A 15,474-nucleotide genomic window follows, 5' to 3' on the forward strand; every position below is an offset into this window, starting at 1 on the left:
TTGACAATTATATCCTTTTTTTCCTTCTAATTTTCTTCTTATATCATTAGCCTTTTTTATATAAACTATTATAACTTTATAATGAGATATGATAAAAATTTGGATAAATTAATTAAAATAGTTATAATTTCTTAACTTTTTTATTGAATTAACCCACTAACCGTAATTATATCCAAATCAACTTGTCCATTTAGATGTAAGCTGGTTATATATATATATATATATATATATATATATATATATTAAATTTAATATAGTCAGATATGTTTTTTTAATACACTATAATTGGTTGAATAAATGTAACTTAAATACTTTGGAGCCAATGCATTTGATATCCAAACACATGGTTCTCAGTCTTTGTGGATAAAGGGGGTTAATATAATTAAGGTTCAAATAATTTGTTTCCTTTTCAAAAAAAAAAATTAAAACTTATGCAACTCTATGTAATAAAATATAAAAATGTAGTCATAATTTACCTTAAGACAAATATAACAGAAAGATCTAAATAAATAAAATTAAAATTCACCATAATTTTATTAATACAAACTTTAATTTTGAAAAAAAATGTTCACAAGACAAGTTCACTGATAATTTATTTGATCAAATTGCAACATTATTGTAATTAAATAGTACTGATAAATAAGCATGAAAGAGTATTTCATTTCTTCTTCAAGCAAATGATAAGATTGATGTACTTTGCTTTCCCCGTTTCAAAATGATCGATTGCGCGTTCTTCGTAACTTTTGAACACATTGTCCAATACAAGTTCTCCGAAATGAGGCACCAATGTAGGTTCTATAATCGATCTAACTGAATTTGCTACAATTTCTCCTCTTTGTTTTTTGTCAAACTTGTAATTGTAATCACCATCTCCATAATCGTTATCATGAGGGTTCCAATCACACTCAAAAACCTCTAGCTTTTCAAGATCAAAGGAATTTTCATTATGAATGATTTCCTTCACTTCATCCTTACATGGGTGATAAACAGGCAAATTGAATGAATCAATGTCTTCTTGTTTAATAAGCCCCTAAATAATATAAAAACATCATATTATAATATTATTGTGCAATTAATTTGAATGGTATATATCATTTTATAAAATAATTGACAATTTTTTTTAAAAAAACCTGAGAAACCACGTCGAGAAGTGATTGAGCTAATAATTCAATAACGTGACAACCATCGTCTTCAGATGGGTCAGGACTCTCCCTTCCGACTAATGTAAGAACCATTCTACCCGTAGGTAGAATTTCATGTGACCTATGAGTTAGAAAAGAAGAGAAATCCTTATAAAATTGATTCTTATATGCATTGAAGACATTAGGATCTCGAGTTTTTGACATGTAGATATGTTCTTTGTTCTCTAGATTTTCTGGCACCTATATTAATCCACATCAAATTATAAAAATATTAGTTTTTAGTTACAAAATGTCTTAAATAAAATCTTTTTTTTTTTTGGTAAGAAATTACAAACCTGAGAGAGCCAGTGAAGACAATAAGAAGAGTGCACAAAGTGTAAGCTTTTGCATGGAACCAACCTCTCATAAAACGACGCCGCCACACCAGAAATGAAACACTTTCGACTAAATTCATATCCATGGTTCTTCTTGAGTAACTCGTAAAATGATGGGAGTGCACTAAATATATTATTGAAGTCGTTTTTGGTCAGATCATTCAAAATGACCGATATCTCTTGAGTTTTGTTACTATTTTGCTTGGACAACTTATTGATGGTGTCGATAATCTCCGACACAAATAGAAGTGTGTTGGGTCCAGAACTACATCCAAGATCCGCAATTTTGAAACTCTCTAACATATCAGAATGGAGTTGAGCTATTCAAGAACATGTCCTTGATGATATCTTTGATAATGGGCAATGTGTTATTAATGACATCCTCTAAATACATTGGAGAGAAGAGGAAAGTAGTCTATTTTTCGAACCACTCTCGTCAAAATACATTGAAAAGATGGCAATGTTATTTTTTTATAAGTTAGTTGTTGTATTATATCATAACTACAAAAGGGATGTTAGAATTTCGTAGTGAATCATGAGTGAGATAACATCATAATCAATTCAATGAAGAACAAACTTAAAGAATGTGATGATACAAATTAACATAATAACTTTGCTTGAAAACACTAATAGCTGGGATTGGATTAGGGTTTTGAATAATAAAATCATTTATTTTCTAATAAAATATACCTTAATTACTATATATTTTTTCATCCAAACTCAACTTTGCTAAATCATATAAATAAATCTAAAATAATAATATAATAGGGCCAACACTCCATTTTTTATAAACCTATATTTATGAGAGAATATAAATGTTACATATTACTTTGGAAAAATGACTAAAATTATTTTCTTAGGTATTTGTGATATCAAATATGTATATATTTATTCATAAGCATGTCCAATCTAAGTGTAACTCAATGATTTACTATTAAATTCTTAAGCAAAAGGTTATTGCTGTGAGCACTTTGAATTCAAATGGTTATAAATATACCATCATAACTCATTTATTAGATACGATCGTAATTAAACTTTTGACACTATATTAAATGTCGTCTAAAATTTATTCCAGAAAAATATTTAAGAAAAACCTGATGACGTGAATCTGGGCATAAACTTCTCTTCCCGTCACCTTGATTCATGTGAAGGATGGTCTCGGTAGTCATATGAATCTCCTTTTATTATTTTTGTTCTCACAAATGTTTGATGTCTCCAAATTTTTATTCTTTCTTTCCACATTTATATTCATATCTTCCATGCCTAAAAAATAAAAATAAAAAATTCATAAAGTATGAGCCACACAATTATTTTTGTTTTGTAATCAAAATAAAGATTTTTTTTTTTATTCTCAACTACTTTACTTTTTTTTTTTATCATAATTGCAAATAGATGGGGAGGGCTATGCATGGCCTGGGTCCACCTCATGGACGGACATGGAATGACCGATTAGGAAGGGAGCCCCTTTGAATGCATGTGTTCCTAGAAAAATATAATATTAGTTAAGATGTTAATATTTAACTGAATAAAGTAACTATTAACATTTAACCGATTATATTACTTTTGTTAATAAAATTATTATATTTTATTCATATAAACCTAAAATAGAGTAATTCTCTTCAATTATCAATATATAAAATATTTTAATTAATCGTGTCACGCCTCAAACCTAAATATATAATGGACACATAATATTTTGATTAACATGTCATGCTAGCTCCAAACCCAAATATATAAAAAGGCACACAGTCACCGTGTTTTATTTATTAAAATATAAATCCATCACATTTAATGTTCTATTCATATAATTCAAACTTTCATATTTTTTTTTTACTTAATCGGATTCAGAGTCGCCTACTTTAATATTTAATACAACACATTTGTTATTTCTATTTTATATTATTTCCAAAATAAAATCTATATAAATTGTACAGTCCAATTAGTATGTCTTTCCTTCACTACTATGTGATATTCTCAATTTCACATTTTTTTTTATTCTGAAATATAATCAAATGAGATGAGCTTAAATATGTTATATTAAATAACATATAAAGTAGTTTAACAAATTAATTTAATCAATAAACTCAACCCATAACATAATAATTTATATATATAAAAAATAATAATAATAATAAAGACTTCCTTATTTTGATTAACTCATAACCATCACCTAACGGTAAATCTATGTTATGTTAGGCTCAGGTGGACTGAAATAAAAAAATAAAAATAAAAAATAGAACTTAAAACAGCTAATTAGGAGTTATATATGGTCATTTTTTACTTCATATCTATAACAATTTTTTACAGTAAAAAATTGACATAATTTTCGAATTAGTTTTATAATTTAATTCACCATTTACTTTTTTAATTTATAAAAATGAGCAAAATTTACGCTTATTATCCCACTCATTTTAAGGTTAACTCCATTTTTTCAAGCCCATTCCAACTCGAATATCTGAATTTGTCTCCTATCAACCGAGACTTAAATGTCTCGTGCTGAGCTGACTCATACCCGGTATAAGCACTCTATGCATAATAATTAATTATCGAATAAATTAGTATATAATAATAGCTAGTGTAATAAAAACACAATTTTACTATTTCAACATTATCCTATTATATATTTCAAACCATTTTAACAATTAAACATGTATGGTTGATTCATTAATTTTCAAATAAAATTCTTGTTATACAAATTCATTTTATCAAAATTAGGAGAATCTGAAGCAAGTGACTAAGAGTGCTGATTAGATTAATTCATCAAATAATACACATGCTTACCATAATCTATGCATGTGGTACTAAGTGTCGATTTAATTAAAACATCACATCTGTCTTCCTTTTTTTTTTATTTGTATTATAATAATATTTAACCTAGTGCATAACGTTTATCTTATTACTTACCATATTGATTGCTTCACCCTTTACCAAATATAAATTTGGCTAGGAAAACACTTAACATCTTGATTCTCTTCACACTTAACCTAATAGTATAACTTTTTATGACTTAAAAACAAAGCAAAATTATTTAAATAACCTAATAAATTATTTGAATAATCCAAATTCAGAAATTGTCCACTTTCTTATAGTGTGATATAAGTTGATTAATTATGATTATTAATGAAGTGACAAATACAATTATGGACAAATACAATATAATTGTGGACAAAAAAATATTTATTTATTTTTAAAATGTTGGGGTATGAAATATCAAAGTAAAGGCTTGTTTGATCTGGTATGTTTTATGGATTTTGTTTCTAAGAGATTAAATGTTACGTTTCGACGAGTTGTAGATTTGTGTGTCCACCATTAATGGATTTGCAGTGCACCAACTAAGGCTGCAAAATGAGTCAATCCGCGCTGAGCTGTTCGCGAGCCGCTTAGTCAAAGCTCGGCTTAAGCTTGACTTTGATCGAGTTCGAGCCGAGTTCGAGCCGAGCTCGAGCCGAACTCGAGCTCATATAATGCTTGCTCGATGACTTGTCGAGCTTTTTCGAGCCGGATAATATAATATATATATATATATATATATATATATATTTATTTAATATAAAAAACTTAAAAAATTAAAACAATTTTTTTTTCTTTTCTCTCTATTTTCAAAGCCCATATAGAAGACCCATAATCCACATTATTATATTTTATTGTCATAAAACAAAACACTAATTTATAATGTATCAATCATAAATGACTCTTCATCTCTTTTTCTTCTTCTTTCTTCAATTTTCACTATTTCTTCTTCTTCTTCCTCTGTCTTCACCATTTTTTTTTCTTTCATCTTCATCTTTACTTCCACTCATTTATAATAGGTTAATACATTTTTTATGTTATCTCTCATCTACACTATTTCTCTCATCACTATTTCTCTCATTCATTCACAAGAAATCTATAGGTAAATTAAAATATATTTTCATTTCTATTATAGCTATTGCTCCTACTTTTAAATAATTTTGATTTTTTTTTTGTATTATGAGAAATTTGTGCTTATATAGACCGTTTATAGATCTATATGGAAAAACACTATTATATATATTAATCGTTCATAGATCTATACAGAAAAATATTTTTTAATATATATTTATCATAGATCTATATAGAAAATACTTTTAATATATATTGATCATTTATATAGAAAAACATTATTATGCGTAAATAATATTATATTATATATAATATTGAAAAAGATAAAAAAATGTTAATATATTATATATAATATAAAATAAAATAATGTTAGTATATATTTTATATATATTATGAAGAGATAAAAAATGTTAGTATATATTATATATAATATGTTGAGAGAAAAATGAATTTAAGATTAATAATATATTATAATATATAAATAAATTAATAAATTCTTGCTATAAATAAATTAATAAATTCTTGTTATATTTTTACTTAAATAATTTAAATATATATAATAATAATATTTAATAGAAAATATGTTGAATTTGTTTTTGTCCGTATCTACCCATAAAGTAAGTTAAATTTTAGTTATTTGTTTTAACATGTATTTTTTATATTAATTATTTTTAAGGTTAAACATTTCATATTATTAAATGCAGGTAGGTACTTGTGCTATGTTTAAAGAACGTGACTTAAAAAATATTAATATATTGAATCTTCAAACAATTTATATAGTTTTATACTTTAATTTTATAATTTTGACTAGTAACGGTGGTTGGATGCTTTTTGGATTATCATGGTTTTTAAATTTTAAATAGTTATAATTGTTTCATATTTTCAATTTTAAATATTATGTTTTAATATTAATATATATGAAAGTTTGATTTTTTCATTTTAAAAATAAATTTTAGTTTGAGTTCGAGCTTTTCGAGTCGAGCCGAGCTTATAAGTAAATAGTCGAGTCGAGCTCGAGCTCAAATTTATAAACTCGTTCGAACTCGAGTTGAGCTAATAAATACTGAATCGAGTCGAGATCGAGCTCAAGAAAATTCGAGCTCGACTCGGCTCATTTGCAGCCCTAGCACCGACCAGCAAAAGTAATTAATTATAGATTTATTTTATCATTATATATGAATAGTTTTAAGTTTTTTTAAAAAAAAATAAATCTCAAATTTACTACCAACCATTTTCTTAAATAATTAATCTAGATTTTTTAAATAACAATTTATAACTTCAATTAATTAACTACCTTGTTCTAATTCACTGCTATAACCTACATGAGATTTCAAACATGAAACCAAATAAAAGGATGAAAATGAAGAAATTCAACACAAATATATCCTAATTACTAGTAGAAGATTACTTTGTGGCCTGGTTACATTTTTTTTTTATATTGGCAGTGATATTTTATGTTAAGCAAATTAGATTGTGTATCCTAAATCATTCTTTTTAAATAAAACACAAGGGTTGTGGTAAGAGTTGCAGGCTTTGATGACTGATATATCAATCAATTGCATGACAGCTTCGCCGAAGAAGAAGAAGAAGACACCTTAGATTATTGCAAACAAACATCTTATCTTCTTCATTTTAACTTACAAAACATATACCTAGACTAAATATTTGTTAAACTAACAACTAGTTCAGTATAAGACATGACAAGAATTAAACAAAAAACTCAGAGAAGGTAGAAAACAGTGCTAGGGCATTTCGGTTTGAATCCAAATAGTGTCATGATTTCTTATGAAAATTAAATTGATTCTTTAAAAAAAAAATACGAACTACATCGTTCTTTCGGCACACTTGGTAGGGCAACGGATAAGATTTTAACTTTCATGAATAAATGGTTAGAAAAACTACTAAAAATAAATAAAAATAAAAAGTGACAAAGACAAAACTAATGGAAATGAGTACTAATAATATTGTACAATTACTGACCTCCCGGTTGTTGCAAATGAATAGTCGAAGCTCAAAGACCAGTCATGTCTTGTCATGATGCTTGTCCAGACCAACTAAACAAACATAAAGAGTTCATGCCCCAATTCTAAAAAAAAACCTTTGAAAAACTATACCCCAATCTTAGTTCAAATCCTTTCAAAACTCAGAAACAATTAATGCCTGAGTGGCACAGCGAATTATGTTAGGGTGGGTCGTTTCGGTTTTTTTTTACATGTATTGAAATTTTCTGCATATGATGAAAAATCATATCTATATATCATACCGTATGAGATTGAATGATATAATTAACCTACCGATTATTTACATTATACTAAGATTTTGGTACGGTATAGATATAATATTGTTAAAACCAAATATATATAGGAGAATAAAATGGTAATAAAGTTATAAGAGAAGTAATTAATATATACATTGAGTTAATTTCTAATATGTTCTTATAATGAAATAAATTTGTTGAGATTAAAAAGAGAAAAAAATACCTTTTTGAGAGTTGAACCTTAAATCTATTCGAAAAAGAAAATAAATCTACTATAGTTAGTGTAACTAGCATTTAGCCCGTGCATTTGCACGAGTAATAATATAAAAATCGTGAAAAAAATTACGGATAATATTTTTTATTTTATTTTATTTTTAACCATTTTAAGTTTATGGGTGGGTCAACCCATAATCCGACCCAATATTCATTACTCAACATCATTATATATTAGTTAGTTAAAAAGTTAAACTTATATTAATATTAAAACGTCCCGCGTTTATCAAATTTGGTGTTAAATTTAAAATATAAAGTCTTTGTAGCCTAGTTGGTTAAAAAGTTGTACTTGTTTTGTTAGGTTGCAAATTCGAAACATACCTTTAGCATTTTTAATTTTATTTTTAACCGTTTTAAATTTAAAAACGGGTCAACTCACAATCCGACCCAAGTATCCAAATTAACCACAACTCTCGACCCGACAATCCGGACACTTTAAAAATTAAGCATCATTATATATATAGATTAGGGAGAACAAATAAATAACTTAATGTTAAACCTTAAATTTATTAAGAGAATAAAATGAATTTGATAAGATGTACAAATCTAATTTTGAAAGTGAAAATTAGGATTTAGTTATTTATAATTTCTTTAATTATTATTTATTTATTTATACGTATCATATATATTTTTAATTTATAAATTTTATTTTGAAAAAATTCATATCTTTATTATATTGATAATTTTGGTATGGATATCATATTAACTATTTTTCGGTATATCAAAAAAATTAATAATTTTGATATTTTGCGGTACAGCATTTTTTATATACCCAAAATATCGATAATATTCTCCTCTTATTACAATTTATGAACACCGAAAACCTAAATTAAATTTACCAAATATATTAACGATTCATATTATTTATTAATATGAGTTTGGTAACTCAAAATTAAATTTATTTTTTTAATAAAGTAAATTTATTCAATTCATTTTTTTATTCCTTAGTCTTAATACAGTTTTAACCAATTTAATTAACATATTCTTTCTTCTTTTTTTTGTTTGTTTGACTTAGTTTAAAAAGTATTTGACATATTTAATATATTTAACATTTTTTTTAACTAACGTAACACATTTTGACTTGATTAGTATGTTTTGACCCGATCAAACAAGTCTTTTATTATAAGTGGAAAATAAATTATAAATTAAATATTAAAATCTAAAATATCACATTTTTATTATTTATAATCACATTATTACAAGTAAATTTTATTTGTATGATTTTTAAATTTAATCTATTTAAAATATCTACTAAATTTATGGAGTTGTATAAAAATATATTGTTACAACGTCCAATATAAAGTGTTATTAGCCTAGTTAGTTAAAGAATTATACTTATTTTTGTTAGGTTACGAGTTTGAAACATAACTATAGCATTTTAATTTTATTTTTAATCGTTTTAAATTTATGAGTGGGTCAACCCAGAATCCGACCCAAGTATCCATTTACTCTTACATATATATTCAAATTAACCACATCTCTCGATCCGGCAATCCGGACACCTTCAAAATTAAGCATCATTATATATTTATATATAGATTTCTTTTCAGCTCTATATGAAATATTCGTTTGTTTGGTTCAGCGCTTTCAAACATTTTATTATTATTATTTAACTAACGTTTATTTTAATTAATTAAAGTGATTAATATTATTTTATAAAATATATAATAATTTAAGGAGCGCTCCAATATAAGGGTCTATAATTGATCTGATTGAATTTGCTACTTATTATTATTGTAATCAAAATCTATATCATTCCTTTTGAATGTTTTCCTTCACTTCATTCTCACATGTGTCATATTCAGGCAAATTTAATGAATTCATCTCTTCTTTATTTAATAAGCTCATTAATATATAATATAAAACATTAATTATAAACAAAATTTTAAATCCAAGAAACCGCACATCTAGAAGTTATAATTGGACTAATAATTCAATCATAGCAACCATAGTTGAAAAATGGGTTACGAGTCATCCTCTAATGACATTCTACCAGAAGAATAATTTCATGGGACCTATGAATGATAAAATAAGAGAAGACCTTGTAATTTGATTACTGTATGCATTACACACTTTAGGATCACGTGTTTTTCACATGTAAATATGTTATTTCTTCTCTAGATTTTGTGGCACCTATATTAATAAACATCAAATTATAAAATATTATATTTTAGTTATAAACTTCTTTAAATATTGAAATAAAATAAATTTGGTAAGAAATAAATTTGAGAGAGCTAGTGATGAAAATAAGAAGAGTGGAGAGCAAAAACAATCCCCAATAAAAAGATTTTGCACTCCAAATATGATGATTTTTTTTCTAAATTAATATCCATGCAGCTCGTAAATTGACGAAAATGCACTAAAGATATTGTTAAACTCATTTTCGTGCATATCATTAATACGGCAAATATACGTAAGGCTTTGCTATTGTTTTGGTAGGATAAATTGTTGATGAAATTTTGAGCTTGTTATCGATAAATTTTATATTATGTTTATTTGTTGTTAAATATTTTTAATTTATATTTTCATTGTTATTCACAAATGGGAAGAATGTCAATTTTATTTATAAAGTTGGAAGGAGGTGTCAAATTTATTTACAAAGTTGCAAAATTCTATTTATGTATATAAACTTGTCAAAATGTGTCAAAATTATTTAACATAACGGAATGTCTCAAACGGTGTTAAGTTTTTATCCACGTGGATATTTATTTTTTTATATTTTTTTAACCTATTTTTTAGGTTTCAAACAGACCTTCTTTTTCTATTTAATATATAAAATTAAATAAATAAAATTTTCTTTCTTCTACCTACCATCATCTTCATCCCTCTCTTCACTAGCAGGCAGCCCACCATTATCTTCATCCCCTCTCTTTCACAGCCGTCGCAAACTGTTTTCGCTATTTCTTTTTTAACTAGATCATTCATAGACTTTGATATTACTGTTAGGCCTGATAATACAGACTTGTTTTCATCGAATGGACCAGTTTTGATCAAACAATATAATATCTGTAATAAACCTTGTTTATCTGCGATTGAACTTTGTGATTGAGGATCTAACTAAATGAGTTTAAAAACCCTAGCTGAAGCGATCTTGGAACTAGTTTTTCCTTCACGAAGAACAATCAGAAACAATGACAAACAAATGACATATCACATTTAACTTATCAAAATCTCAATTTTATTTTTCAAATTTCTAAAACTTATTGTTCTAATCCCCTAGTTGCAGGCAAATTATTCAAATGAAATCCAGAATTTCTAGTTTGATGTTTCGTATTGAATATATAACCTATTACTTTGACATCAATTGAGAAGAACATAGGGTGAATTCGGAGAGAGAAGACAAAGTGGGTCTTAGAAATGGTGGATGAGATTTTGGAGATTAAGATTTAAATTAGAAGAATATGAATCGGGTGAAAGAGGAGAGATAATGAAATTATTATTTATTTATTTATTAAATTTAAGAAAAAGTCTGTTTGAAATGAAAAAAAATAGGTTAAAACAAAATATAAAATAAATATCCACGTGGATAAAAAATTAACTACGTTTGAAACATTCCGTTATGTCAAATAATTTTGACACATTTTGACGGTATATATAAATAGAATTTTACAACTTTGTAAATAAATTTGACACCTCCTTCCAACTTTATAAATAAAATTGACATTCTTCCCATTCACAAATAGTTAATCTCTTGTGATTTGAGTGTTTTTTTTTGACAAGATGAACCTTATTGTTATTTTTATTATTTTTTATCGTTTTCTTAAAAGACTATCACCCAAGTTCAATGCTACATATACAAGGTAGTGCTACAATCCACTCAATAATTGACAAATGTCACTCTTTAAATTTCTCTCTCTCCCACGGCTAACTCATAAACTTAAATATAGTTTAGAATTTAATGGAGAAAATAATATATTAAATATTTTTATAATATTTTTTTATTTTAAATTATTATTAATTAAATATATATATATATATATTATTACGAGAAATAACATAATAATTTAAAAAATATATATATTATTAACTAAATATATATAACATTAATATTATTTGTTAATCACAAAGGCAATTATGCAGCGGAATTTTTCTAACTTTCTGCCCTTGTGCGGCCTGTTTTGCGCACCAAAACAGTCAGCCCAACTCCAACACCGAGGTTAGTTTTTCGCACAGAAACTAACCAGCAAGTTCACAACACAATCAAGAAGTATGCAGAAACTTAAAGACACAGAATTTACGGGCAAACGCCCAACTTTGAAATATATTCACTCACAAATATGATTACAAAGAAGGCTATAAATCTCAAGGCTGCACACAAAAAGACGCTCACTAGTTGTGGGTATTTCTCTCTACCAAAACTTAACTCTCTCGTCTTGTGCAGCTCATGATATTTATAGCCCTTAAGAATAACAGTAAGAAACTTGGAGACGGAGAAAGCTCTTGGCTAAGTCTTGACTGAAAACGTCATCCAAGACTTGGCCTTCCGAAATTATAGGGACTTTGACCGGGCCTTCCCGAAATACTCGGTCTCGGCCAGGACTTTGACCGGGCCTTCTACGCGCACACTCAATGCGCCGACTGTTGTTACTCTTTCAGCCCTAGGTCGCACGCACACGACCCCCTTCGGCCCGGTCTCAACACTCCTCATCGTGCCGAGACAAACCCGCATGCTAGTATCCATCTCCCGGTCCTTGTCTTTTAAAACTCGCGCCCCGGCAGAATCTTTCGACACTTCGCATTTCGCCACTCCGGTGCCCATGCCGTGCCCCGGCAGAATCTTTCGACACTTCGCATTTCGCCACTCCGGTGCCCATGCCGCACACCCGCGACATTCTTTTTAGGCACCACTCGGTCTTGGCCTGATTGCGGAAGGCCAGGACCGAGTGGTGCCTAAAAAGAATGCTACATATACAAGGTAGTGCTACAATCCACTCAATAATTGACAAATGTCACTCTTTAAATTTCTCTCTCTCCCACGGCTAACTCATAAACTTAAATATAGTTTAGAATTTAATGGAGAAAATAATATATTAAATATTTTTATAATATTTTTTTATTTTAAATCATTATTAATTAAATATATATATATATATATTATTACGAGAAATAACATAATAATTTAAAAAATATATATATTATTAACTAAATATATATAACATTAATATTATTTGTTAATGACATAAGAATATTATATATATTTTTACCGATAATATTAACACATTAATTAAGAAAATTATGTACTAATAAACAACATAATTATTTTAAAAAATATATTATTAATTAAATATAGAGGAGTGATAGAGGGAATGAATTTAGTGAGGGAATTTGGTTTGAAAATGTATAAGTGGGAGGAAAGAGAGAAAAGAGAAAAATTATTTGATTTTTTGAGCGAATAAGATTATGCCACGTAATTCCCTCACCTAATCATTTCTCTTAAATATATATGATATATCACATTAATATTATTTAGAGGAATGATAGAGAGCGCGACTCTGAGACAGCGACTGAGAGCGCGATGCCTACGTGGTGTGCTACGTGGGTTGACAGGTAGAATATTCTCTTTTTATTAATTATTTTATCTCTCTTCTTATTAATTAATTTCTCTCTCCTCTTATTAAATAATTTCTCTCTCTATCTCTACAAATTAATTTATCTCATTTATCCATTTTCTCACGATTATTATTTTACTCATTTGATATTTATTATCTCTCGTTTAACGGTTAAAATAAATCAATAATTCACAACAAATTCTCACATTAAATATTTTAATAATATGTTTAAATAAATTCTAAACCCTAAACCTTAAACCCTAAACTCTAAATTCTAAACTCTAAAACCTAAATACTAAATTCTAAATTCTAAACCCTAATTAATATCAATGATTAGTTGAATTATGAATTTATCTCTTTTATTTTTATTTTATTTTTATGACTTTTCAATTCCTTTATTTATCAAATATTTTTTATGGCCTCTTTTTTTTTTTATTATTTTTTTTATATTGACTTATTAATATTTTTTTAGTTTTATTACTTATAAATAAATGTTTATCTAATATTTCTATTCTCACGATTAATTATTTTCTCTCCAGTAACTAATTATTAATAATAAGAGAGAGAAAATAATTAATAAAAGGAGAGAGAATATTCTACCGTCAATCCACTTAGGCACACCACGTAGGCATCGCGCTCCCAGTCGCTGTCTCAAGTCGCGCTCTCTATCATTTTTCTATTATTTATTAGTGACATACAAATTTTAAATCATTATATTTTTTTTTATGAGAATAACATAATAATTTTTTTTATATATATATATATATAATATAATATATAATTTTTGCCTTTAAATTTTCAACCACAATAATATTAATATTAATGCGATATACATCTAATTAATATTATAAATGTAAATGTAAATATATATATCATTAAATATATATAAAAAAATTATTATATTATTCTCATACAATATATATATATATAATTATTTAATATAAATATTTAATTAATAATGATTTAAAATCATTATGTTATTTTTAAATAATAAATATATAAAATAACTTAATATATTATTTTCTCCTTTAAATTCTCTAACTATAGTTAGATTTATAAGTTAGTTAAGTGAGAGAGAAATTTAAAGATCGATATTTGTCAATTATCACCCAATATAACATTTGTTAGGTAGACAGGAATCTTATTTATTAATTATTGCCACAAGTGCAAGACATATGTTTTAGTTTAATTTTATCTATTTCGTCTTTATCTGTAGTCATATTAGGCATGTTACTTTTATCTATTTCGTCTTTATCTGTAGTCATTATGGCATGTGGATCGATGTAGGCATGTTCAATAATTTTCAGCTTTTTCAATCTATATATAATCACCTAACAATAGATGAATTACATCAATTTTTGTACCTAAACAACTTGGTAATTCAGCCTTAAAATTTTCAATGTTAATTAATCAGGAAATGAAAAAAAAAAAAAAATACATTTAAAGAATTTGATGTGGGTTATTTGGAGATTTTTATTCAAACTCTCATATATATTTTGTAAATATTTAATAATTTAATTTATAAATCAAAGTATTCACACATTTACTTTATTTTTATAAATTTTAAATATAAAAAAAATATTATAACAATTAAACTAATTAAAAACCAAAATAACCTACCCAACATTAAACCAATCCCTAGTTTGATTATGAGGGCAAATTGTTTTTCACACCCTCTTTGATATTCTCACCCATTAGTTTTCATTCCTGATTCACCTCCAAAATTACTTATTTATCTATATCACTTTTATATATTTATCTTTTTTATTTTATTTATTTTACTTATTTTATTTACTTATTAAATTTTTTTATCATTAAATATAATTAATTAATAAATTTTTAATATGTTTTTTTTACTTTATTTATTTAATTAAAAATACAAAATATTATTTTTTTTATATTATAATTGTTTAAAATATATTAAATATTGAAGTGTGTCTTAATTTAATAAATTATAAATATTTAATATTTTATTATATTAATTATATATATTTTTTAAAATTTTATAATAGTTGAAT

At 26.0% G+C, this 15,474-nt stretch overlaps 1 protein-coding gene across 1 annotated transcript; it reads right to left on the minus strand.

Moving 5' to 3' along the window:
- Positions 1-658: 658 nt before the first annotated feature.
- Positions 659-1,819, minus strand: LOC124909958 (probable jasmonic acid carboxyl methyltransferase 2). Its single transcript, XM_047450585.1, has 3 exons — positions 1,478-1,819; positions 1,131-1,382; positions 659-1,030 (listed from the first exon to the last, which is right to left on the minus strand). Exons 1-3 carry the CDS (start codon positions 1,817-1,819, stop codon positions 659-661), a joined length of 966 nt encoding a protein of 321 aa, XP_047306541.1.
- Positions 1,820-15,474: the final 13,655 nt, after the last annotated feature.

Source organism: Impatiens glandulifera, chromosome 7 (genome assembly GCF_907164915.1).
Source record: "Impatiens glandulifera chromosome 7, dImpGla2.1, whole genome shotgun sequence".
Taxonomy (NCBI): Eukaryota; Viridiplantae; Streptophyta; class Magnoliopsida; order Ericales; family Balsaminaceae; genus Impatiens; species Impatiens glandulifera.